The 24,127-nt window shown below is 42.4% G+C and overlaps 2 protein-coding genes across 2 annotated transcripts in view; both read left to right on the plus strand.

The window, feature by feature from the left end:
- The window catches only part of LOC128377455 (NACHT, LRR and PYD domains-containing protein 4C-like), a gene marked incomplete at its 5' end in the record, with an annotated part of 28,066 nt that extends 17,717 nt beyond the window's left edge, over positions 1 to 10,349 (plus strand). Inside the window, 5 exons of the mRNA XM_053337406.1 lie at positions 2,125 to 2,675; positions 2,884 to 2,980; positions 7,355 to 7,473; positions 7,746 to 7,792; positions 9,548 to 10,349. Coding sequence (XP_053193381.1) covers positions 2,125 to 2,675; positions 2,884 to 2,980; positions 7,355 to 7,473; positions 7,746 to 7,792; positions 9,548 to 10,083 — 1,350 coding nt within the window. The remainder of the gene's footprint in view (positions 1 to 2,124; positions 2,676 to 2,883; positions 2,981 to 7,354; positions 7,474 to 7,745; positions 7,793 to 9,547) is intronic.
- Positions 10,350 to 15,199: 4,850 nt separating this feature from the next.
- LOC128377358 (NLR family CARD domain-containing protein 3-like) lies at positions 15,200 to 21,589 on the plus strand. Its single transcript, XM_053337302.1, has 8 exons — positions 15,200 to 15,241; positions 15,889 to 16,163; positions 16,953 to 16,966; positions 17,540 to 19,319; positions 19,405 to 19,578; positions 19,809 to 19,982; positions 20,787 to 20,833; positions 20,985 to 21,589. Exons 1-8 carry the CDS (start codon positions 15,230 to 15,232, stop codon positions 21,542 to 21,544), a joined length of 3,036 nt encoding a protein of 1,011 aa, XP_053193277.1. The 5' UTR covers positions 15,200 to 15,229; the 3' UTR covers positions 21,545 to 21,589.
- Positions 21,590 to 24,127: the final 2,538 nt, after the last annotated feature.

The raw sequence follows: 24,127 nt of genomic DNA on the forward strand, positions 1-24,127 counted from the left end.
GGATGCCTTCAAGCTGAAGAAGGAGTCCTATAGGTCCTTTTTGGCCTGTGGGACTCCAGAGGCAGCAGGCAGGTATCGGCAGGCCAAGCGGAGCGCAGCTAAGGCGCTCGCTGAGGCAAAAACCCGGACATGGGAGGAGTTCAGTGAGGCCATGGAGAACGACTTCTGATGGCTTCGAAGAGGTACTGGACCACAATCCGGCGTCTCAGGAGGGGGAAGCAGTGCACCGTTAACACTGTGTACAGTGGGGACGGTGCACTGCTGACCTCGACTCGGGACGTTGTGGATCGGTGGAAGGAATACTTAGAAGACCTCCTCAATCCCACCGACACGCCTTCCGGTAAGGAAGCAGGGCCTGGGGGCTCGGGTGTGGGCTCTCCTATTTCTGAGGCTGAGGTCGCAGAGGTGGTCAAAAAGCTCCTCTTGGGGAGTCCTGTGGGGGGTTCTCCAGGAGTACGGGGTATCAGACACCCTGATAAGGGCCATCCGTTCCCTGTATGACCAGTGTCAGAGCTTGGTCCTCATTGCAGCAACCGGAAAAGGGTGGAGTGCACTCTCCGGGTCGGGGATGAGATCCTGCCCCAAGTGGAGGAGTTCAAGTACCTCGGGGGCTTTTTCACAAGTGAGGGAAGGATGGAGCATGAGATCGACAGGCGGATCGGTGCGGCGTCTGCAGTAATGCAGACTCTGCACAGATCCATCGTGGTGAAGAGAGAGCTGAGCCGAAAGGCAAAGCTCTCGATTTACCAGTCGATCTTGGTTCCTACCCTCACCTATGGTCATGAGCTTTGGGTCGTGACCCAAAGAACAAGATCGCGGGTACAAGCGGCTGAAATGAGCTTCCTCCGTAGGGTGGCTGTGCTCTCCCTTAGAGATAGGGTGAGAAGCTCAGTTATGCGGAGCGGGCTCGGAGTAGACCCGCTGCTCCTCCGCATTGAGAGGAGCCAGATGAGGAGGCTCGGGAATCTAGTCAGGAATGTAAAGTGCTTTAAAAGAGCTCAATCATAAGCTCAGGAGAAGAGAAGTGTTTTTAACCTGGATTTAGAAATGATTCAGTTCTGCTGGTAGTTTGTTCCAGTTGTGTAAAAGCTTCTTCACCATGTTTAGTTTGAACATGTCATTCATGTATTCTGGACCTAAACCATTCAGTGATTTGTAGACCAGTAGCAGAACTTTAACATCTATTCTATAGCTGACTGGGAGCCAGTGTTAAGAACTTGAGAACTGGAGTAATGTGCTCTGATCTCTTCACTGAACCTCTGTATGCTGGGTTTCCTCCTCTTCCTCTTCCTCCTCTTCCTCTTCCTCTTCCTCCTCCTCTTCCTCCTCTTCCTCCTCCTCCTCCTCTGTCTCTAACAGAGTAGCAGTGTATGTGGACTGTCCTGCTGGCACTCTGTCCTTCTACAGTCTCCTCTGACACACTGATCCACCTCCACACCTTCAACACCACATTCACTGAACCTCTGTATGCTGGGTTTGGGTCATGTCAGTCTGGTTCCTCAGTGTCTCTGTGTCCTCTGTCTGAGTGAGAGTCTCTTCCTGTGTGTGAAGATGTAAATAAATAACTGAGAAGTTTGAGTAACATTATTTTCATTGCTGGTTAAAATTCAAGCAGAAGCAAACACAACGAGCTTCTGTAACATTGATCTGATTATTAAAATAAAAACCAGTTTGAACTTGAAGCTGTTGGTTTTCTGTTTGTTTTTGACACCAGCAGGACTCCGTACATCTCAGCTCTCTGTCAGTTAAATATGTCTCTGGATTAAGGACTTCCTGTCTGACTGCTCCCAGACATCATCACGTTGGCTGGGGGACGAGCACAAGTGAAAGAGTTCAACTATCGGAAAGGAAAATAGTGTCCAGACATAAAGTGTTCATATTACTGAATCATCACTCACATTATGAATCATGTCTCTTTGAAACTATTTAGGACACAATAAACATTTGTGTCTGTTTGTGAGCTTGAGGAGCTTGATGACATCATGTTTACTATTTAAAGTGTTGTAGGGTTACATTAATTGGTCTCCACCTTGCTATGGGAGTGATGAAAATGCCAAGAGTCTCCATCTACTGGGAAGCTAGGATAGACATTGGTATTTTTGAAAACACGATGCCCCATGACAGATTCTTCCACCTCTGGTCACATTTGCATTTGATCAACAATTCAAGAAGTCAGCTGAGAACAATGATGTGTTTTTCAAGGTACGTCCTCTCTATGATGCCATACGCAGTAGCTGCTTGGAGCTTCCACCAGAGGAGAACTTTTGTGTTGATGAACAAATGGTGCCATTTCGCAGAACTCTGCCTGCCAAGCAATTCATCAAAGGCAAGCCACATCCATGGGGGGTGAAAATATACTTCCTGTGTGGGAAAATTGACATGGCCGACGACTTCCTGATGCACCAAGGCACTACAATGGAGCTATCACAAGAGCACAGGAAGCAGCTAGGACTTGGAGCTGGAGTGGTATACCATCTTAGCCAACGAATCACCGAGGCCAACTACAAGTTGTATTTTGACAATTATTTCACAACATACAATCTTCTGGAGCTGCTAGCTGAGAGGAAAATTCATGCCGCTGGGACAGCAAGGGTCTCTCACTTTGCCAGGCCTCCTCTACAGTCTGACAAAGAGATGGCCAAAAGACATGATGGTAAGGTGGCACTGGTCAAATGGTATGACAACAGACCAGTTGTTGGATGAAGTGCAGTGGTGGGTCAAAAAGAAAGCCCAATTTTTGATGGTGGTTAAGCTATACAACAAAGCAATGGGCGGCGCTGACCTGCCTGATCAACTGGTCAGTCTGTACCGTACAGAAATTAGATCAAAAAAGTGAACCCTGAAAATGATTACACATGCTTTTGACATGTCTGTGGTCAACAGTTGGTTGAGGTACAGGCTGGATGCCAAGAGGGCCAATATCCAGACCAAAGTCATCCAGGATCTCCTCCACTTCAAGATGAATGTGGCCCAGTGTCTGGTGAGAGTCCATAACATGTGGAAGACCCAGCATGTCTCCAGAACCACAGCGTGTCCCCCAAAGACCAGCTCACAGTCCAGTTCAGGATGTAAGGCCTCTCCCTGAAGTGCAGTATGACATGGTTGACCACATGCCAAATTATGATGAAAAGAAAGAGGCTACCAGATACAAGATGCCTTACTGTACAGGAATGACACACGTCTTTTGGCACAAGTGCAACATCCACTTGTGCTTTGTGCAAAACCGAAACTGCTTCAAGGCTGCTCATCGAAAATGAGAATACATGAAAACATCCACAAGCTGATGTCTTCTCCAGTTCCAGTTCCATTCCAAGTAAACGTGCTATCAGTTCATTAGAAGAGGGGTAACATACAGTACTTAAACAATATTTCTAGCATAGAATTTACCTTTGAACAAACTCCAGTGTCTTTGCAGCTTCTTCTTACTAAAAAAGCAGCAGGTACCAGATACTATCCCTGATGGAGACGAGTCAAGCTAGAACTGTATAGAGGAAAAGCTCCATAACAACATTGTCAAATTTGCTGACTCCACCACCAGAGTAGGACTGATATCAAACAACAAGGAGACAGCCTTCAGAGAAGAGGTTCAGCATTTGACAAACTGGTGTCTTCACAATAACCTGGACTTAAACACCTCTAAAACCAAGGAAACGATAGTGGACTTAAGAAATCAAAGCACACTCTTCATACACTGGGAGGACAGAGAGCTTCACATTCCTCGGTGTCCACGTCTCGGCCGACCGCACCTGGACCACGCACATCTCACACCAGGTGCAGAAGGCCCAACAGAGACTGAACCTCCTCAAGAAGTTAAAACACGCCCACCTCCCTCATCACCTGCTCACCAACTTCTAGCGGTCAGTGATTGAGAGCTTACTGAGCTGCTGCTGCACTGTGTGGTTCTCCAGCTGCACAGTGGAGAACAGAAAAGATGTGCAGCGGGTGGTGAGGACAGCGGAGAGCGTCATCGGATCATCACCATCCTCACTTACAGACATTTACACGGGCCGACTGAAAAAGAAAGCCAGTTGTTTGTCCAGAGACGACACACACTCTCTGTTCTCTCCTCTGTCCTCTGGGAGAAGATACAGGACAATAAACACCAGAACAAAAACAGCTTCTTCCCACCAGCTTTCACATCCATCACTCCATACTGTTACTGACTAATGATTGCTCTACACTCACCTGACTGACTTCTATTCTATTTTATTCTATTTCTTTATTTTAGTTGATGAATGAATGTATGTTATTTAACTTTGTCTATGTTCTGTTTTTATTGCACTGCCATGCTGAAGCTGCCAAACTGTTTTTTGTTGTTTTTAACAATGACAATAAATTCTATCTAACATCACTTTTAACTTCATTTTTAATGTTATTTCATTTTAATTAATAATTTGTTTTTTTATTAGTCTTTTCTGTATTTCAGCTGTTCCTTTATAACAACTTAATAATCTTGGTGTCATGATGTTTGTATGAATAAAAACTGTTGAATAAAAAAACTCCAGAGACTTCCTGGTTAAATAAAGATTTAAAAAAAACAAAAACCCCTCCCACTGTCAGTCTCATGTTTGTTCCTCTTTTCTTAGTTTCCTGCTTGAAGCTGTTGATTCATTTCACCTTCACTCATCAGCTTGATTCACATGATTTTCAGCATCTAAAGGTAACGTCCTCCATCCTCCCTCCTTTCCTTCCCTCCTTTCCTCCTTCCTGCATCTAAAGGTAACGTAAGCAACAGTTTCATCATGTTTGTGTCAGCAGCTGTTAAAATGATCTGATAACAGGACAGATGGAAGTTATACTGATGACTTATGTTCATTTCTTAACTGTATTCTTAAAAAGTCTCCAATCCGATCATCTGAATTTTATGCTTTAAAATGTTTGAAACATTCAAACACGATCAAACTCGATATGAAGAAAACGTTACTTCTATAAAGTTATTTAACTTAAGTTTCGCTTTTGAATGTGTTTTTTTTTAAAATATTTTTATGACAGTAATAACACGCAGCAAATAAACTTCTTATCAGAAGTGACTGTTAGAAAGAGGAAGTGAACAGGAAGACATGACTCCATATATGGGGGTGAAACGTGTCTGCAGGCAGTGAAATGTGACTTTACATCAATGTGTACGTGACAGGTTGAACTATTGTGGTCGCTGCTGTTTGCGGAGACCGAAAGTATGTCAGTGAGGAATATTCACTGTCCACAGTCCAGTACAATGCATACCCTGCTTTATCGTCACATATAAAATCAGGGAGGCCAAAATGTCCCAAATGAACATCATACTGCATTGAAGAAGGCTTTAAACTAGCGATTGAGACCATAAACACATTTTGAAAACGTTTACTGAGGTTAGAAATCAAGTGAGAAGTTGGTGAATTCTCCATTGACTTGTATAGAGACGGTCGCCCCCTGGTGGCGACTTAGTTACTTCATACATTTGACATGAAAATGTTTACTGTAGCTCTGCATTTACTGTTTAGTTTCACACATTTTACATTTTACATCAACATTATGTTGGTGAAGACACCAAAGAGGAGGAAATATTTAATATTAATGTCAGACGTCCAGTCTGCTGTTAAAGTCAGTCACTGATGTCCAATGTAAAGCTGCTCACTGCTCCCTGCAGTAAACAGCTGATACTGAGACTAAAGGCTCACTGTCCCATCATTCACTGAACCTGCTGATACTTAATAAACTAGCTGGCAGCTCATTTGTTCACCTCATCATGTTAGAATCATGTTTGAGTATCAAGTTACTTGTTCCATGGAAACATCATCATATTCTCCACATAGATAATAATCAGAACCAGGATATGGATGATATGTGTCCTCAACTCCATAAAAGAGCCTGATGATAAACAAACATCTACATTCTGAAAATAAAGAGAAATCATTTATTTACTGAGCCAATCAAATCAAAGCATTTTGATGATGTCAACATTTAACCCATACTGCAAAAATGTTTGTCATAGTTTTATAAAAAGTTTCAGCCTTATTTTAATAACATAGTGTGAAGTGTTGATGTGAAAACTGTGAAAGTCATTTGTTCAGTGTGTGTTCAGTTCTTTGGGGTTCTGTTTCCATCAGACAGACAACAGTGTGTGTGTGATGTGCAGCTGGTTGTAATGAATGAGCATGTTGTTGTGTTTGTGTGAAGGTGTTTCTCTGCTATGGATCAGAGTGAGGACAGAGAGGAGGGAGTCCCTCCCTCTAAAAGCTCTCTGTGTGGGGAACATGACAGCCAGACCAAAGCTCAGAGGCTCAACACCTAGCTGTGTACTAACAGTCACTAACAGGCTTGTCCTGATATCTCCTCACAATATTATAAAATAAACATATGATTGAAAAGATCAGTTGTCAGCTATTCTTGATTCTATCCAGCACACAAATAACAGAGAAACAAACAGTACTCAGGTGGAAGACAGAGAGATTTTAACTCCTGAAACCTTTTGTTAAATGTGGAGCTTTATTTAGCTTCTTTCCCCTCTAGCATGTCAGAGTGATAGCAGTGGATGCTTTAGGTTTTCTAGTTTCATTCAGCACCATGGTCTTCTATCTACCTGCAGAAGTGAGCTCGCTATGATTACCAGATGAAATATGGCCACCTGTGATTCATTTTTAATGTGTTCATTTATTTATTTATTTATTGTTCCGTATGAACTTGACGGTAAAATTTAACACCTTAGTTTTAACAGCACTAAACAGCATGATATTTTCATCATCATATCTGCAAACCCGGTTGATTAAAGCTGACTATGTCGTTTCCTAAGAGAGGGCTCAATGTGATCTGTAATAAATGCAGTCTACTGTTTGTGTCCCTGTTACTTCCCAGTCCCTCTGCTGTCTGTCCCTCATCATGTCCAGCCTGTAGATGCTCATCAAGTTCAACTTCCACCTGCTTCTCAACACTTTTGCTGGATGATTCAGAGCTTTGGCCAACATCTCAGACTACATTACTGCTGCTGCTGCTGCTGCTGCTGCTGGCAGTAACTGCAGCCAGAAAGCTTTGTGAGCTTTTTACAGTTTAATGCAATCTCGAGACTTGGCTTTCTTTTCTTTGAACTTTTCCCATCCTTCTTTCTCCTTACGTGTTCTGCTTGACATTATTACCACAACTAATGATTCACTCTTCTTTGTTAGTTCTTTTTTTACACTTGGCAAACAAATGATCATTAGCGCCCCCTTCTGATGGCTGTTAGTGTTGCTTTATCTAACTTTTTGGTTGATGAACTAGGATGGCTGTTCCAGTCTGCCCCTAGATAAGGATCTCTAACTGTCCATCACTGTTCTCCACTTACATCACTCCACCATCATTATTCACACTCAAAGCTCTGTGTGTGTTGTGTTGAAGGACAGAGAAGCAGCACAGACCAGACTCTGCTGGACCTGAACCTGATCCTGGACCTGGACCTAGACCTGAACCTGAACCCAGCTGTGTGTCCGTGATGAGTGACGGGTCTATGGATGATCAGTGGTCAGAATATACTTTTCTTTGTCTGTTTCTCTCCATTTCTCCTGAGAAGAGGTGTGATGTCTTTGTCATGATCACTTCATTGATTTTTCACTATTGACTCTTTTTTATTAATTAATGTCACATTTGCAGATCTCAGTACAAATAGTTGAGACAGTTGAGTTTCAGCCTGTTTCTGTGTCACTCTGACAAACTGAGGAACACTGCTTCATGTTGAACAGCAGTTAGGACTCATGTTGGATAGAAAATCATTCTGACTGTGTTTCTTCCTCCAGGGTGCACCATGGTGGAGAGCACAGGTTAAAAGAAGAGCTGATAATGCGTAAGTGTGGATTTAATTTGATTCATGACAACTAAACAGCACACAGTCAGTTTCTCTTTAAGAGGAGCTTATTAAGCAGGAGCAGGACCGTGCCACAACTGCCCCGCCTCCGGCCATTCCTATAAATACCACCTAGATTTCTCCTCCCCTTCCGCTCTCATATTCTGGGTTTTGACGCTACGATTACTACTCCAAGAACCAACTCACCATGGATCACGAACTGCAGATCAACCGTCTGACTTGACTGAAGGTCAACCAGCAGCAGACCCCAACCAAGCGTCTTGGCCAAGCCGCTGCACTGCCTTGACGTGACACTCCCAGGAGATCTGTGTCTTCCTCTCCTCCATCAGTGAGGCCAAAAATCCAGGGAAGGAACGGGCATAGCTGCTGGAGCAGCAGCTTCAACTCTCCCCTCCAACCTCAGCTACATTTAACTAAAGCGTCATACTCCGCGGCAAAAATAGCTACTGAGTCTCCTGCGCTTCCGGTTTTTCACCAAAGCCAATCACCGCCCGTATCGGCACGCCTGACATCACAGCCCCCCCCCTGCTGGGGCCAGGTCACTTCGGCGATGTCTTTTTCCGTTCACCAGCTGCAAGCTCCTCGTGCAGCTACTTACATGCAGTTGAACATAACGAACACCTGGTTGCACGTTGCTAGTACATCTGATCAATCATCATTTCAGCATCATCTGACATTAAATTCATCAAGTTGCACATTACTAACAATTTATCGCAAATCCAACTAACCTAAAATCGTTTCCATATCATCCGTGGTAGAAACACCAGGTTGCATGCTACTCACACAACTTATCACACATACAACTAATCACTTCTGCATTATAAGCACCTGCTCCAACCGCAGCACTTGACTTAGACCAGAACATCGGCCTCAATCCAACCTTGGCTCCTTGCTTTGTTCGACAGTATGCAGCTTTAATGGGGACATCCAGCTCCAGTTGCCACAGCAGCCTTCTTCTCTTGTGAAGGCTCCTGGCATTGAGGGCTGCCAGCACTCTGCTTCAGCCGGGACATCCAGCACCGGGATACCAGCGCCCCCGTTGTCTCCTCATCGAGGAATCAGGATCACCCATATACACAGCTCCACTGATCCCTGCAGCTCATTTCTCCCGATGTCATTGGCCCAAAGTGCCACTACTGCAACTTCAGCTGGAACCATGCAAACCAGTTTTGACGGTTTCCATGGTGGATGATGGTTGTCCGCCTAATGGCCAGCTGAGTTAGTTCTTGCTTGCGACATTGTCGAAAGGTCTCCACCTTCATGAGATCAACCATCCATTGCTTTCACACTAAGTTTAACTTAACCTACCTGTCGTTCTATCTCGTCACTTTGACTATTTCATTGTCGATGCCTCTTAGAGCCTCTCTTCATCTCCGATTTCAGACAAGTGCCTAATCTTTGCCGGCTGTGCCAGCTCTTTCTCAACGTATCATTGTCACACAATTCTAATGATCCGCTCAGTCTTTACTGGAGGTTTTTGGGGGTCCTCGCTGCCCTGACCTCCTACGAGCCTCTCCAAAACGCAGTTGGCAACAAAAGAACTATGCTCATCAATCGATTTCTTAATTAATACAAAGTTGGTCTTTGTGGTATTTATTCATTAAAACATTATTGACAAAATGTGTCATCATGAAACTGAAATGAACAACAGATCAGAAGTTAAACAGAGAATAAATCCATCAGGTGTGTCAGATGATAAACTGCTGCTGTGTTGTTTCTTCTTCTCTTCATCAGATTTCTGTGAACTCACACTGGACACAAACACAGCACACAGATACCTCAAACTGTCTGACAACAACAAGAAGGTGACATATGTGGATGACAAGCAGTCAGATCATTGTCACCCAGAGAGATTTGACCACTGGGTTCAGCTGCTGTGTAATAATGGTCTGACTGGTCGCTGTTACTGGGAGGTTGAGTGGAGAGGAAGCGTTTATATATCAGTGAGTTACAGAGGAATCAACAGGAAAGGAAAGAGTAGTGACTGTTTGTTTGGATGGAACAATCAGTCCTGGAGTCTGAGCTGCTCTGATGATGATGGTTACTCTGTCCGTCACAATAAGACTAAAACATCCATCTCCTCCTCCTCTGTCTCTAACAGAGTAGCAGTGTATATGGACTGTTCTGCTGGCACTCTGTCCTTCTACAGTCTCTCCTCTGACACACTGATCCACCTCCACACCTTCAACACCACATTCACTGAACCTCTGTATCCTGGATTTGGGTTTAGGTCTGGTTCCTCAGTGTCTCTGTATCCTCTGTCTGAGTGAGAGTCTCCTCCTGTGGAGACAAACAGTCACACTGCTGACTGAAGACAGCTGCTGAAATCACTGTTCACTCTGTTCACCAGTGAACAATAGAAACAGGAAGTGACAGCAGCTTCCTGTGTTTAAATGTTGATGGTGGACGAGGTTTCACTCTGGTTTCATTTGGATCACTGACTGTGCTTTAATGTCAGAATATAGTTTCTATTAGAAGTAGTGAAATGATCTCCTCTGGACTGAATTGATGTGTAAAAACTGTGTTGACTCTGATATTCACTTGAGTAAAGTGTTCTTGGAGCAGCATCTAGCAGCTGTTAGTGGCTGTTAGTTATTCCATTTTATCAGGATCTTAAAGTGAAGTTTTTCCTGAAAATGTCCACCAGACATCCCAGTCTGTTTGACATCAGCTCAGTTTGTGTTCAATCATTAACATCAACGTATGTTTCTATGTGATGTATGTATATAATAACATGTATGGGCTGCTTTCCTTTAGGTTTTCTTGCCTCTGCAGCGGATGTAAATATTATCTTGTAAGTCCATGTTTACTGGGCAGCTTTGGCTGTTTTATACTTCAATAAAAATATTAATTCACTGCTTATTCAGAGTACATCTCCATAACTTTGTTCACATTAATTCTATAATCTTCATTCATGAAGCATCAGTGCAGTAACTTTGCTCTTAAACCAGCATCTAGTTCTGTTTACAGCTTAATCAGATTATTGTGCTGCAGATCACAACCTCTAGACTTTGTGTTACATCATAAATCTCAAATTTCAGTGCAAAACATGATCACTGTTGTTCAACATTGGAGCCATTTCTGAAGAAAGGTGAGCAAACTCTTCATAATGAAACGTGATCCAGTGCAGCGCTGTGGCTCACTGACATGTTTTTAATAGTTTCAGACAACAGCAGAAGAATAAAAAACACTAGTGACACTCTGTACACTCACTCTTCTTTATCAGATATATCTGTGCAATCTGATTCAATCTAATACAACAGCTCTGCTGTAGATTCTACATTTATTAAGTTTTTTTTTTGTATTTTATACATTTAGGGACAAAATCCAGGAAATAATGAAGTTGGTCATAATCATATATTCTGCCAAAAACTATAGTAGCACCTACCTAGACTGGTAAGATCTGGACTGGATTATCTCAGAGAGGCCAAAGTCTCTTTCAAACACAGTTTCAGAATTGTGAAAGTTTTATTCTATTGGTGAAAATGCAAGAAAGGCAGATTTTGTTGAGATTATGCCATGTCGCCCCGTACGCAGTGGAAATTACATCAAAGCATATGAAGTCCTTAAACAGAGGCGTGATATCAGTGATATCAGCTTCCTGTAATACTCACTGCTGAAATACTGTCCGAAGGTAAAAATCTACCTATCAAACACTCTTCATCCACCTCCAATAAACATCTCAAACAATTAACTTTTCACCCCAAAAAAAACCCTTAAAACCCTGCAAGATTCTGTTAAACACTGATGATAAAAACTCTCTATTTAACCCAAAATTGAGAAAAAGTATTAAGTATAGTATTGTAACGGCTCAGAAGACAGGGAACCCAAAAGCACGACAACAGGAAGATTCCACAGATATTTAGTAGGAGTCAAAATCAGGCAGACAAATCCAAAAACCGGGAACCAGGCAAGACGGGCAGGAATGACACAGGCAGAATAACACTGGAAAGTTAGGCTGTGTCCCAATCTGGTCCCAATTGCGAGGCTGCATCCTTCGAAGTACGCAGCCTTTGAAGGATGCAGCCTTCTGAGGAACCTCCGAAGGATGCATCAACCGTTGTTAAATGAGACGGTCTAGCCTTCGAGGCATTTCCTGGTTGCGTCACCAGCTCTTCCCTCCCATAAGACGAGAAAGACGTCTCGACCGACACACAGTGAAAAAGCTGACAAAATTATAGAGAAGAAAGAAGGAAAACACACAAGAGAAAGAATAATAAAATAATAATAATCTCTCTCTCTCTCTCTCTCTCATAAGTCAAGTAATAAAATATAAGTAATTAGTAAAAGTATAAGTAGTAATAAGTAAAAATAATTAAATAAAACAAACCAATACTTACACTTGAATGAAAAGTCTTCACCTGTTGGTGTCGCCATTGTTGTGTTTTCACGGCACTGCACAGCGCCGCGCAAAGGATCTTGGGATCTGGGAGCATCTGGGAGGCCGCGAAGGATAGTAGCGATGCATCCTCGAAAAAGAGGGAAAAGAAGGCCGCATTTCAAGGCTGCATTTGAAGGAGTCTTCGAATTGGGACAGCCTTCGCGCGGCGTTGTGACGTAATCGGCCTCTAAATGCGTACTTCGAGGATGCAGCCTCGCAATTGGGACCAGATTGGGACACAGCCTTAGGCATGAAAACAGTCGACAATCTGGCAGAGGACAAGTGGAAATGGGCCTGTATATGAAGGGGAACTGATGATGATTGCAACCAGGTGTGGAGATGGGCGGGGAAGCACAGGTGAGGAGAGTGAGCTGATGAGGGTGACAGGATCTGAAATGACAGGATAATTAGTGAAAAAACATAACCACAACTGCTCAACCCATGACAAATATACACTACTGACACTAAAATACAACCCAGTCAGTATAAAATGAATAATGAGTAAATATTGCTCAGCTGTAAAAACAAACTGTCGGTGGCTTCAGCTCTGATCTGAACACATCACATAGAGACTCAAAGCAATAACACACAAACACGGTGACTGTTCAAATGTCCCTGCTCTTATATTATTTGCAGTAGGTGTAATGCTCTGTTGTTAGCTTGATCATTAGTTCATTAGCAGCACCTAGTCATAAATTATTTGATTTGACTAGCCAATAGTGTAAACCTTACTTATTTGGTCCTAGTTTTCATACTATAACTGATGCCTGAATTCAATGTGCTGTCTATCCTTTGGTTGCAGTAGACAGACCTCTAGTGGACATTTGGAGTGTTACTTGTACTAATGTCCATTTTCAGCAGCAGTGCTATTATTGTCATTATTTCTTTGTTTATTCAGACCATTATAACTAATTATATATATTCTGTTGTTGTTTAATATCCTTCAAATAACCACAACTTCAAGAAGTCATAATTGGCTGATTATTCATATTGGATAAGTACGATGTACCAGCTGATCAGGGTGACTTTTGAACAATTAAAACATGTACTCGTCCCGGCAGCAGCCCTGTGCCACTCAAAATTTCCCTGGAATTTTCTCATATTATTATTTTCTCCTTTAATTGTTTAGTTGATCAGTGATTCCCAGCTTGTAGTGTCTTCTCAGCATATTTTCATGAATTACAGACACTTGTTTCTGTCAGTGGTTTCTGACTCACCACACTTTGTTTCAACAGATCTTTGTTACATTTCATCACATCCATTTATTTCCATAATGCTGCGTTCAGGATCACAAAACATCACAGATCTCCTCATCATGAGTTCAACCCACCTGTCTCCAATCACTCATTCATTCATAGCATCTGTCACTCCCACCTCTCTACCACAGATGTAATACTTATTAATGGACAGCAGGGGGGGACCTTCAACCACACATATCCATGAATAATATCAGAATAATTAGGTGGGTCTCTTTCAGCCATCAAGGTTATTAAACAAACTATAATTCTTCTGTTTTTTTTTAACTTATGGGGTCATCTCTTATAACTCAGTTGATAGCAGATCATGGACACAGGACAGTATAGAATGATTCTGATTCATTAACATACACATGGTGGTGAAAACTAAATCATCCAGTGTGCACGTCATGAATCTGGCTGTGATTTTGCGCAAGCACTTATTTTGGGAGGAAAGTGAGAATATTTCTGCGCTCATATTAGTGAATGAGGCCCAATGTTGCAGTTTGTCTGGTGGACATGAAATGAAGGAAGAAACAGAAACGTTCAGAATAAACATGATGATTTTAAGAAGTGGTTGTTAGAAGGAGGAACTGAATGTAAGAACAGGAAGCTTGACTCCATCTATGGTGGCGCAACAGGTCAGTAGACAGTGAACTGTTACTGGACATGATGAACTAAACACTTGCGTTAACGGTTGTGTTGGGCGGTGGCTGAAAGTAACCCTAATGTGTGTGTGTGAGCTGGTCAGTGTGTCTCTGTTGCTGCAGAGGTCAGGAAGATTCACTGAAGGCTGTCGGACTGCAGAACATAGAGTCTCAGGTATTTAATCACCTTTCTCACCTAACGAGGCAAACTGATATTTAAGCTGTAATAACCTGTTATTGATGATACAGTGTAAGTGACTTCCTGATATGAGTTATTAAGGCAAGGCAGCTTTATTTATAGAGCGAGTTTCATACAGGAGCAACTCGTTGTGCTTTACATAAAGACAAACATTTAACAGCAAGAATTGGAAACATTAGTATAACTGAATATTGATGACAGTGTTATGAGATGAGGGTTGAAGTCTCCCTCTATAATAAAGCTTTATTAATACAATAGAACAATAGAAGCATATTTTGACAGTCTGGTTGCTTTGGACTGTATGAACACTGACTGTAGACCATCAGTGTAAATATATAAATACACTGTTTGCTGAAGTGAACACAGCGAGCTGGAAGATGTAAAGATGTGGAGGGAAAAGATTCGATATGCATCACAGAGACGTAGCAGGTCATCAGAAACATAGAGGGACTAAATATATCTTTAGAAATGTTTTTGAAATAGAGAACATCAGAAATATTTATATACTGATCATTTATTAACTGTTTATGTACCAAACAGGAAGTTTAAACCTAACCCTTTGAAAGGAGAAAACGTTTAACTGTTTATAAAACAGTTATGAATGCTTCATTAAGAGTTGTAGTTGTTAATAAAGACACATTTCCTTCAATCTGTTTAACTACATTACAATGTGTTTAATAAATGTTTATATTACCAACATTGAGATTAACAGAAAGTGTTTTAAAGAGATCAAACTATAATAATTATCATTATTATTAATATGCAGTCAGTTTAAATGGTTTTAAATTCAGTTGAACTTCTGCTTGACACTGAAACAGCTGTCAGATATGATTTACTGAAGATCATTTTATCCCACAGACTTGTTCTCTGCTGTCATCAGATGGTTGAATATTGAAGGTGAGAGTGACAGCAGACGTTCAGCAGCACAGAGACACAGAGGCTTAACGTCTGCAGATGGATGAACAGGTAAGAACGTCACAGCTGTTTGATGCTTTTAGTTTTTGTCGAGCTCTTCTTTTCTTCTGTAGTGTTTTCAGCCTCTCCCTCTGCTCATGCACTTGCAGGCCCAACATGCGTGGAGGTGCGAGGGCCCATTCATCACTACTTGCAGCTTTAATTCATAATTATCCTTAATAATTATTAACTATTGTGAATAACTAAACCAGCTCCTAACTGAGCTGTTGATTTGACAAGCTGCTATCAAAGCCCTACCTTAGTGTTTGAAGAGTTTCCTGGTATAAAATGATGAGAAGTCAACAGTTGGGATTACTGTAAAGTGTCCTGCATTTCATTTATTTTTAAGAAGATCTTTGTTTTCTAAAGTGCTTCTGCTGAACTCAGCACATCCTTCATGTTGATCTGTTGTGTGATGAAGTCAGGTTAATGTCCATTTCCAACAACAGTCGTGTTCTTCTCACTGCTCTGAAGGTTCGCTGATTAATTCAAGCCACTGTAACGCTGCCGTCAATAAAAGTCGACAAAGTCCTACACACATGTTCAACAGATGTTTTTTGGAAACTTTTAATGGAAGAGTGAGCAGCAGAGTGATGAGATGGGATGTGATGAAATGTATGTTTGTTTAAGGTTTAAAAGGATTTCTTTGTTTCTGACAGGGAGGAAAAACAGTGGACTCTATCCCTAAAGAGGATCTCTTGAGAACTTTACAGAATTTGGGAGAAGATGACTTTAAAACATTTAAGTGGTACCTGGAGCAGCCTGAGGTCCTAGAAGACCTCCCAACAATCCCAAAGAGTCGACTGGAGAAGTCGGACCGGTGCGACACAGTGGATCTGATGGTCCAGACCTACAGTGAATACACTCTGCAGGTGACCAAAAAGGTTCTGGGGAAGATGAATAAGCAATGGTCACACACCATCTCTAAACGTAAGTCATGATTAAACTGATAAGTCTCACATGACAGGGAGATCCAGGCACTGAATGATCTTTTTAAATATAAAAGTGTTTCTGCACAAATATGAAATGTTTTTGTTAAATGTAGTGAAATTAAAGGGCAGCACAGCGAGGCATCATGTGACATACACCTGTCACACAGAAGTTGTCAGGCAGGCTCGAAGTACATGTGATAAATAGGACAGTGGTGTATCCTGAGATGTTTGTGTCGCCTGCAATGAAACACAGTGACCATAGAGGTTCAGGTCTATAGTTTGTCCGGGTTGGCAGTGTGACCCTGCAATTAATTTAAAAAACTCTTTATCATAAGTTGGCTATCTCCCTTCTGTTTTACGTGTCCCATGTATATGAACGGTCTAGAAGCATACATTCCTGTAAGTCCAGGTGGAGTAACAGATTATTGCATTTAAAGGTTGGGTCTGCAGACACCTGATTGTGTGTTGTATGAAACCTTGTTTCATGGGCAGGTCCTTTTCGGAAGTCCCAGTTTTTTCCCAGGCTGACAGGCATGGGTGTGGGATTCCTCATGAACCTATGTTGAGCACTGCTGTGTTTTCCGACAGTTTGGGGGGATTTGGCACATATGACATTGGACATTTTCAAAGCCTCCATTGCAGGAGCAGCTGTCCTGAGTTCGGGCCAGAAGGCTGTTGGTTCCTACCTGAGGGGTCAGTCCATTTGGTGAATCCTCTATTACGTCCAGAGGATTCCCAAAGAGGCTGAAGGGTACCGGGAGGACAGACGGACTTAAGCTTCTGTAGTAAAGGAAGGAAAACTGTTGTGGGATGGTTCTGAGAGATCATGGAGAAGTTGACCTGAATGATGTTCTAGCAAGCAATTGGAAGATATTACTTGACAAAGGCAGCAATGATTTCACAATCTCCTGACCCTGACTGACACCTCTCTACAGAGGAGACTGAGCTGAAACGTTTGAGGGAAGTCTCATCCAGCTCTTGGTTACAGGTACAGGTTATTAAAGTGCTCAGAGAGGTTCACAGTGGTAAGGTGCCAGAGGTGGATGAGGTTTGTTCTGATATGTTGAAGACTCTGGACACTGTAATGTTGTTTTAGGTGACACATGGGACCAGATGTTGTGTTCCAATGATTTGGGAGGCACATTGCTCAGACTATGCCAGAAACCAGTGTGAGAGTAATGAAGAGGAGGCTTAAACCAAACTTTAAATTCAGGAAAATGTTGTAGTGGTTTTTTGACTGTTAAGTGATTCATCACAGTATGAAAAATGTTTTAATCTAAGTTAACATTTTGTTATAAATCAGAAATCTGCACAATTACCAATTATCACTTACTGTAACATTACTCTCTTGTGTATTTTGTCTCTTGCATTCTTTCAGATACTCTTGCCATGTGTCAGCATAAAGTCAAATCCAACCTGAAGGAGAAATTTCAAAATTTGTTTGAGAAAATCACAAAAGCAGGACATTCAAAACTTCTACAAGATGTCTTCACTGAGATCTTCATACTAACACAAGAAACTGGAGAGGTGAACATGGAACATGAGGTCAGACAGATTGAAACAGCATCCAGGAAACCAGTCAGACCAAAAACAACAATCAGACATGAAGACATCTTTAAAGCCTTACCTGGAAGAGATAAACCAGTCAGAACAGTGATGACAAAGGGAGTGGCTGGCATTGGGAAAACAGTCTTAACACAGAAGTTCACTCTGGACTGGGCTGAAGACAAAGCCAACCAGGACATAGACTTCACATTTCCATTCACTTTCAGAGAGCTGAATGGGCAGAAAAAGAAAAAGTACAGCTTGGTGGAACTTGTTCATCACTTCTTTACTGAAACCAAAGAAGCAGGAATCTGCAGGTTTGAAGAGTTCCAGGTTGTGTTCATCTTTGACGGTCTGGATGAGTGTCGACTTCCTCTGGACTTCCACAACACTGAGATCCTGACTGATGTTACAGAGTCCACCTCAGTGGATGTGCTGCTGACAAACCTCATCAGGGGGAAACTGCTTCCATCTGCTCGCCTCTGGATAACCACACGACCTGCAGCAGCCAATCAGATCCCTCCTGAGTGTGTCGCCATGACAGAGGTCAGAGGGTTCACTGACCCACAGAAGGAGGAGTACTTCAGGAAGAGATTCAGAGATGAGGAGCAGGCCAGCACCATCATCTCCCACATCAAGACATCACAAAGCCTCCACATCATGTGCCACATCCCAGTCTTCTGCTGGATCACTGCTACAGTTCTGGAGGATGTGCTGAAAAGCAGAGAGGGAGGAGAGCTGCCCAAGACCCTGACTGAGATGTACATCCACTTCCTGGTGGTTCAGGCCAAACTGAAGAATGTCAAGTATGATGGAGGAGCTGAAAGAGATCCACACTGGAGTCCAGAGAACAGGAAGATGATTGAGTCTCTGGGAAAACTGGCTTTTGAGCAGCTGCAGAAAGGCAACCTGATCTTCTATGAATCAGACCTGAAAGAGTGTGGCATCGATATCAGAGCAGCCTCAGTGTGCTCAGGAGTGTTCACCGAGGTCTTTATAGAGGAGAGAGGGATGTACCAGGACAAGGTGTTCTGCTTCGTCCATCTGAGTGTTCAGGAGTTTCTGGCTGCTCTTCATGTCCATCTGACATTCACCAAGTCTGGACTCAATCTGCTGGCAACATCCTGGTGGCCTGAAGTGTTCAGAGGCAAATCATTTCATTTCTACCAGAGTGCTGTGGACGAGGCCTTAAAGAGTCCAAATGGACACCTGGACTTGTTCCTCCGCTTCCTCCTGGGTCTTTCACTGAAAACCAATCAGACTCTCCTACGAGGTCTGCTGACACAGACAGGAAGTAGCTCACAGTTCAAACAGGAAGCAATCGAGTACATCAAGAAGAAGATCAGTCAGAATCGGTCTGCAGAGAGAAGCATCAATCTGTTCCACTGTCTGAATGAACTGAATGATTGTTCTGTGGTGGAGGAGATCCAACAGTCCCTGAGATCAGGGATTCTCTCCACAGTTAAACTGTCTCCTGCTCAGTGGTCAGCTCTGGTCTTCATCTTACTGTCATCAGGAAAAGATCTGGACGTGTTTGACCTGAAGAAATACTCTGCTTCAGAGGAGGCTCTTCTGAGGCTGCTGCCAGTGGTCAAAGCTTCACATAAAGCTCTGTAAGTGGATGAAACACTGGATATTTGAACAATATCAAATATGTTTAATAAAACATTTTGTGTTTGTTACTAATCCTTTCTTCAGGTTGAGTGGCTGTAACCTCTCAGGGAGAAGCTGTGCAGCTCTGTCCTCAGTTCTCAGCTCCCAGTCCTCTAGTCTGAGAGATCTGGACCTGAGTAACAACAACCTGCAGGATTCAGGAGTGAAGCAGCTTTCTGCTGGACTGGGGAGTCCACACTGTACTCTGGAAACTCTAAGGTCAGGATAGAGCATCTATAAACTAAAATATTATTTCAGTATTTAAGGCAGACAGCAGATGTAAGCAGTATGCTCACATGATGTATGTGTTTTGAATGTGTGACTCTGAATGTCAATAAAAAGTAAATTACAAAAAAAAAACATTTACAGGATACATGTTTATGTTAAAAATTTCATCCTGCTTTAGGTCCATGTTGGTAAAGATTGTAAACATTTTTTTATGTTTCCAGCCTGTCAGCATGTCTGATCACAGAGGAAGGCTGTGCTTCTCTGGCCTCAGCTCTGAGCTGCAACCCCTCCCATCTGAGAGAGCTGGACCTGAGCTACAATCATCCAGGAAACTCAGGAGAGAAGTTACTGTCTGCTGGATTAAAGGATCCACACTGGAGACTGGACACTCTCTGGTATGTGTGGAGACGTTTACAATGTAAATAAATGTACAAAAATGAAAGGAAGTTTGTTTTCTTTAAACTACAGATAGATTCATTCAAAGACTACATTTACCATGATCCTTTGTTTTCTTGTGGGTTTCTGTCCTGTTTGTTGGGTATGTTCAGTATGTTATGAGTGATGTAATCTAAACCAATCAGAGATCACTTTGGGGGAGGCAGGCTGTAGCCACATGTGTGTGAGGAGAGCTGTGTGTTGGTGTGAAGTAGAAAACTAAGGGTGAGGCTGAATAGTGTTTTTTGTTTAGGAAGCTTCCTAACTGAGTGAAATGACCCAGAAGTATCTAAATGGCATCTATGACAAGAGCTGGTTGAATTCTCTAAATGCTAAGGAACGATGATTCAGTGCTTCCTTTCTAACCTCCTTTAGCACAGAGTACACCTGACCATCCATTATGAAAGGAGAGGAGATAATACTGTCCCACAATTCCTTGTGGCAGCAATATTTAACACGACCAAGTGACGCAGCATTCACAAACTCAAACCATTAAACCCACATTAAATGTCCACATTGGTCTCTGTGTGCCCTCTGTCCATAGCTGTGTTCAACATGTTTAATAACTGGATTAACTAATATTAGGGGAGGGGAAATATATCCATTATACGATGCACCACGATGTGGAGGTAGTCGACTCTGCATCAATTCACAAAAGTCAAGTTTCTGTCACTTTGACAAACCGAGGAACACTGCTTCATGTTGAACAGCAATTATGACTCATGTTGGATAGAAAATCATTCTGACTGTGTTTCTTTCTCCAGCGTGGACCATGGTGGAGAGCACAGGTTAAAACCTGGTGTGAAGAAGTGTAAGTGTGGATTGAATTTGATTCATTCAATATGTGTCATCATGAAACTTTATAGAAATGAACAACAGATCAGAAGTTAAACAGAGAATAAATCCATCAGGTGTGTCAGATGATAAACTGCTGCTGTGTTGTTTCTTCTTCTCTTCTTCAGATTTCTGTGAACTCACACTGGACACAAACACAGTACACAGAAACCTCAAACTGTCTGATAACAACAGGAAGGTGACATATGTGAAGGAGGTTCAGTCATATCCTGATCATCCAGACAGATTTGACTACTGGCCTCATCTGCTGTGCAGTAATGGTCTGACTGGTCGCTGTTACTGGGAGGTCGAGAGGAGAGGAAGTGTTGATGTATCAGTGAGTTACAGAAGAATCAGCAGGAAAGGAAACAGTGATGACTGTATGTTTGGATGGAACGATCAGTCCTGGAGACTGACCTGCTCTGATGTTCGTTACTCTGTCCATCACAATAAGACAAGAACATCCATCTCTTCCTCCACCTCCTCCTCCTCCTCCTCCTCCTCCTCTGTCTCTAACAGAGTAGCAGTGTATGTGGACTGTCCTGCTGGCACTCTGTCCTTCTACAGAGTCTCCTCTGACACACTGATCCACCTCCACACCTTCTACACCACATTCACTGAACCTCTGTATGCTGGGTTTGGGTTTTATCCTGGTTCCTCAGTGTCTCTGTGTCCTCTGTCTCAGTGAGAGTCACACAGCTGACTGAAGACAGCTGCTGAAATCATTGTTCACTCTGTTCACCAGTGAACAGTAGAAACAGGAAGTGCCAGCAGCTTCCTGTGTTTAAATGTTGATGGTGGACGAGGTTTCACTCTGGTTTCATTTGGATCACTGACTGTGCTTTAATGTCAGAATATAGTTTCTATTAGAAGTAGTGAAATGATCTCCTCTGGACTGAATTGATGTGTAAAAACTGTGTTGACTCTGATATTCACTTGAGTAAAGTTTTCTTGGAGCAGCATCTAGCAGCTGTTAGTGGCTGTTAGTTATTCCATTTTATCAGGATCTTAAAGTGAAGTTTTTCCTGAAAATGTCCACCAGACATCCCAGTCTGTTTAACATCAGCTCAGTTTGTGTTCAATCATTAACATCAACGTATGTTTCTATGTGATGTATGTATATAATAACATGTATGGGCTGCTTTCCTTTAGGTTTTCTTGCCTCTGCAGGTGATGTAAATATTATCTTGTAAGTCCATGTTTACTGGGCAGCTTTGGCTGTTTTATACTTCAATAAAGATATTAATTCACTGCTTATTCAGAGTACATCACTTGTGTTTTACATGGTAATTGTTTTTTCTCTTTGCTGTAATTGATGTGTCGCGATAGTCTCTGGAAGATTGTGAGAAGCTACGGAATTCCCTCCCACATAGTTAACATTATACAACAATTCTATAACAGCTTCACATGCACAGTAGGAACAAACACCACCAGCTTTCTAGTTGAATCCGGAGTTCGCCAAGGATGTGTGATGTCAGCGCTACTCTTCAATCTTTCTATAGACTGGGTCATGAGAAAAGCAACAGCAGACAAGTCAAGAGGGATTCGATGGACCCTCCACTCCAGCATCGAAGACCTTGACTTTGCGGATGACCTAGCCCTTCTATCGCACACGCACACACATCTGCAGGAAAAGACAGACAGATTACAACACTATGGTCAACAAGTTGGACTAACCATAAATACCAATAAAACTAAAATAATGGCTATCAACACCAATACACCAACACATATAAAAATTGAGGATCAGATCCTAGAAAATACTGACAACTTCACTTACCTGGGAAGTATCATCCACCATGATGGAGGAACAAATGAAGACATTAAAAACCGGATCAACAAAGCACGTACAGCCTTCATAAAACTCAAGCAAATATGGAAATCAAGCCAATACAAAACAAAAACAAAACTCAGAATATATCAAAGTTGTGTACTGTCAACGCTACTGTATGGTGCAGAATGCTGGAAGACCACAGAAAGCGACAAACGCAAACTATCCACCTTCCACACATCATGCCTGCGAAAAATCCTGCATATATTCTGGCCCAACACCATCTCAAACAATAAACTTTTCAACATTACCAAACAAGACAACATGTACAATATAATCACAAAGCGAAGATGGTCCTGGATTGTCCATGTCCTCAGGATGGACGCCGACGCTATCCCAAGAGTCGCACTCCATTGGATCCCAGAAGGCAAAAGAAAGAAAGGGAGGCCTAAAACGACGTGGCGTAGGACCATAGAGAAGGAACTCCAACAGCACCACCAGAGCTGGGGAACCATTGCAAAGACAGCTAAAGACAGACAGAAGTGGAGGGACTTTGTTGCTGCCCTATGCGACAACCGGCGCGACGGGGATAAGTAAGTAAGTAAGTGATTGATGTGTAATGTTATATTCTACATTTCTCTAATTAGAACATTTATTACAGATTCAATTCAGTTAAATTCTAAACACATCATTTGTCCCTGAGAGGCAATACTTGTATAAAAGGCATGAGGAGCAGCATCATTAAAAAAGGACAAACCGAACATCAAACAACATAAAATCATATAAAGTGCAATAGTCAGTATTTTCAGTGAACATCACAGTCAAGGTGCTCTGTGCTTCATGCTAAAGTGCTGTGTGCTGTGTGCATTCAGTCAGTCGAGAGGCAATGATGTTGGGACAGGGAGGGGTCAGAGTTCAGGAGCTGGACAAAGGTGGCAGGGTCAAAATCAGGAAAACAGTCCGTGAATAATTGGTGACAGGTCTGGCATGTAGAAATACAAAATGACGATCTGGCAAAGAGTGAGTGGATCACAAGAGTATATATGCTGGCTTGATTACAGATGGGGTGCAGCTGAGAGTCCAAGTGATTACTGATGAAGCCCAGGTTGGACTGTGGAGACAAAGGTGGTCCCTACTTTGTGTTCTGCAGCGTGGACAGTGCAGCCTGATGGGAGCCACTCAAACACTGAGTGTAGAGTGTGTGAGGAGTCATGTAGGATCCTGTGAGCAGTGCGGATTGTTTGTTGGTCACAGAAAGCAGACAGAGCAGGGTGTCCAATGATTTTAGAGCAGACTGATCTCGAGGCCACACTCTGGATCTGGTTATCGCTAGGTGTTGATATTTCTTCTGTTGATGTTAAGGACTTGGCTCTTTCTGATCATTTCTGTGTGTTCTTTGACTTACAGATCATTGTGTCTGTTAGGAGAAGGTACATAAATGAGAATACCAGTGCAAAGTTTATGGAGGCTATAGCTATGTCACCAACTGTGAGTGCAGAG

The sequence above is a fragment of the Scomber japonicus genome, chromosome 17 (genome assembly GCF_027409825.1).
Source record: "Scomber japonicus isolate fScoJap1 chromosome 17, fScoJap1.pri, whole genome shotgun sequence".
Classification (NCBI taxonomy): domain Eukaryota; kingdom Metazoa; phylum Chordata; class Actinopteri; order Scombriformes; family Scombridae; genus Scomber; species Scomber japonicus.

What these genes read in the sequence shown, in the direction of transcription:
- LOC128377358 (XM_053337302.1), top strand. An exon ending in TGTACTCTGGAAACTCTAAG is followed by an intron (nt 19,579 to 19,808) that starts GTCAGGATAGAG and finishes TTATGTTTCCAG; the next exon opens with CCTGTCAGCATGTCTGATCA. An exon ending in AAAACCTGGTGTGAAGAAGT is followed by an intron (nt 20,834 to 20,984) that starts GTAAGTGTGGAT and finishes TCTCTTCTTCAG; the next exon opens with ATTTCTGTGAACTCACACTG.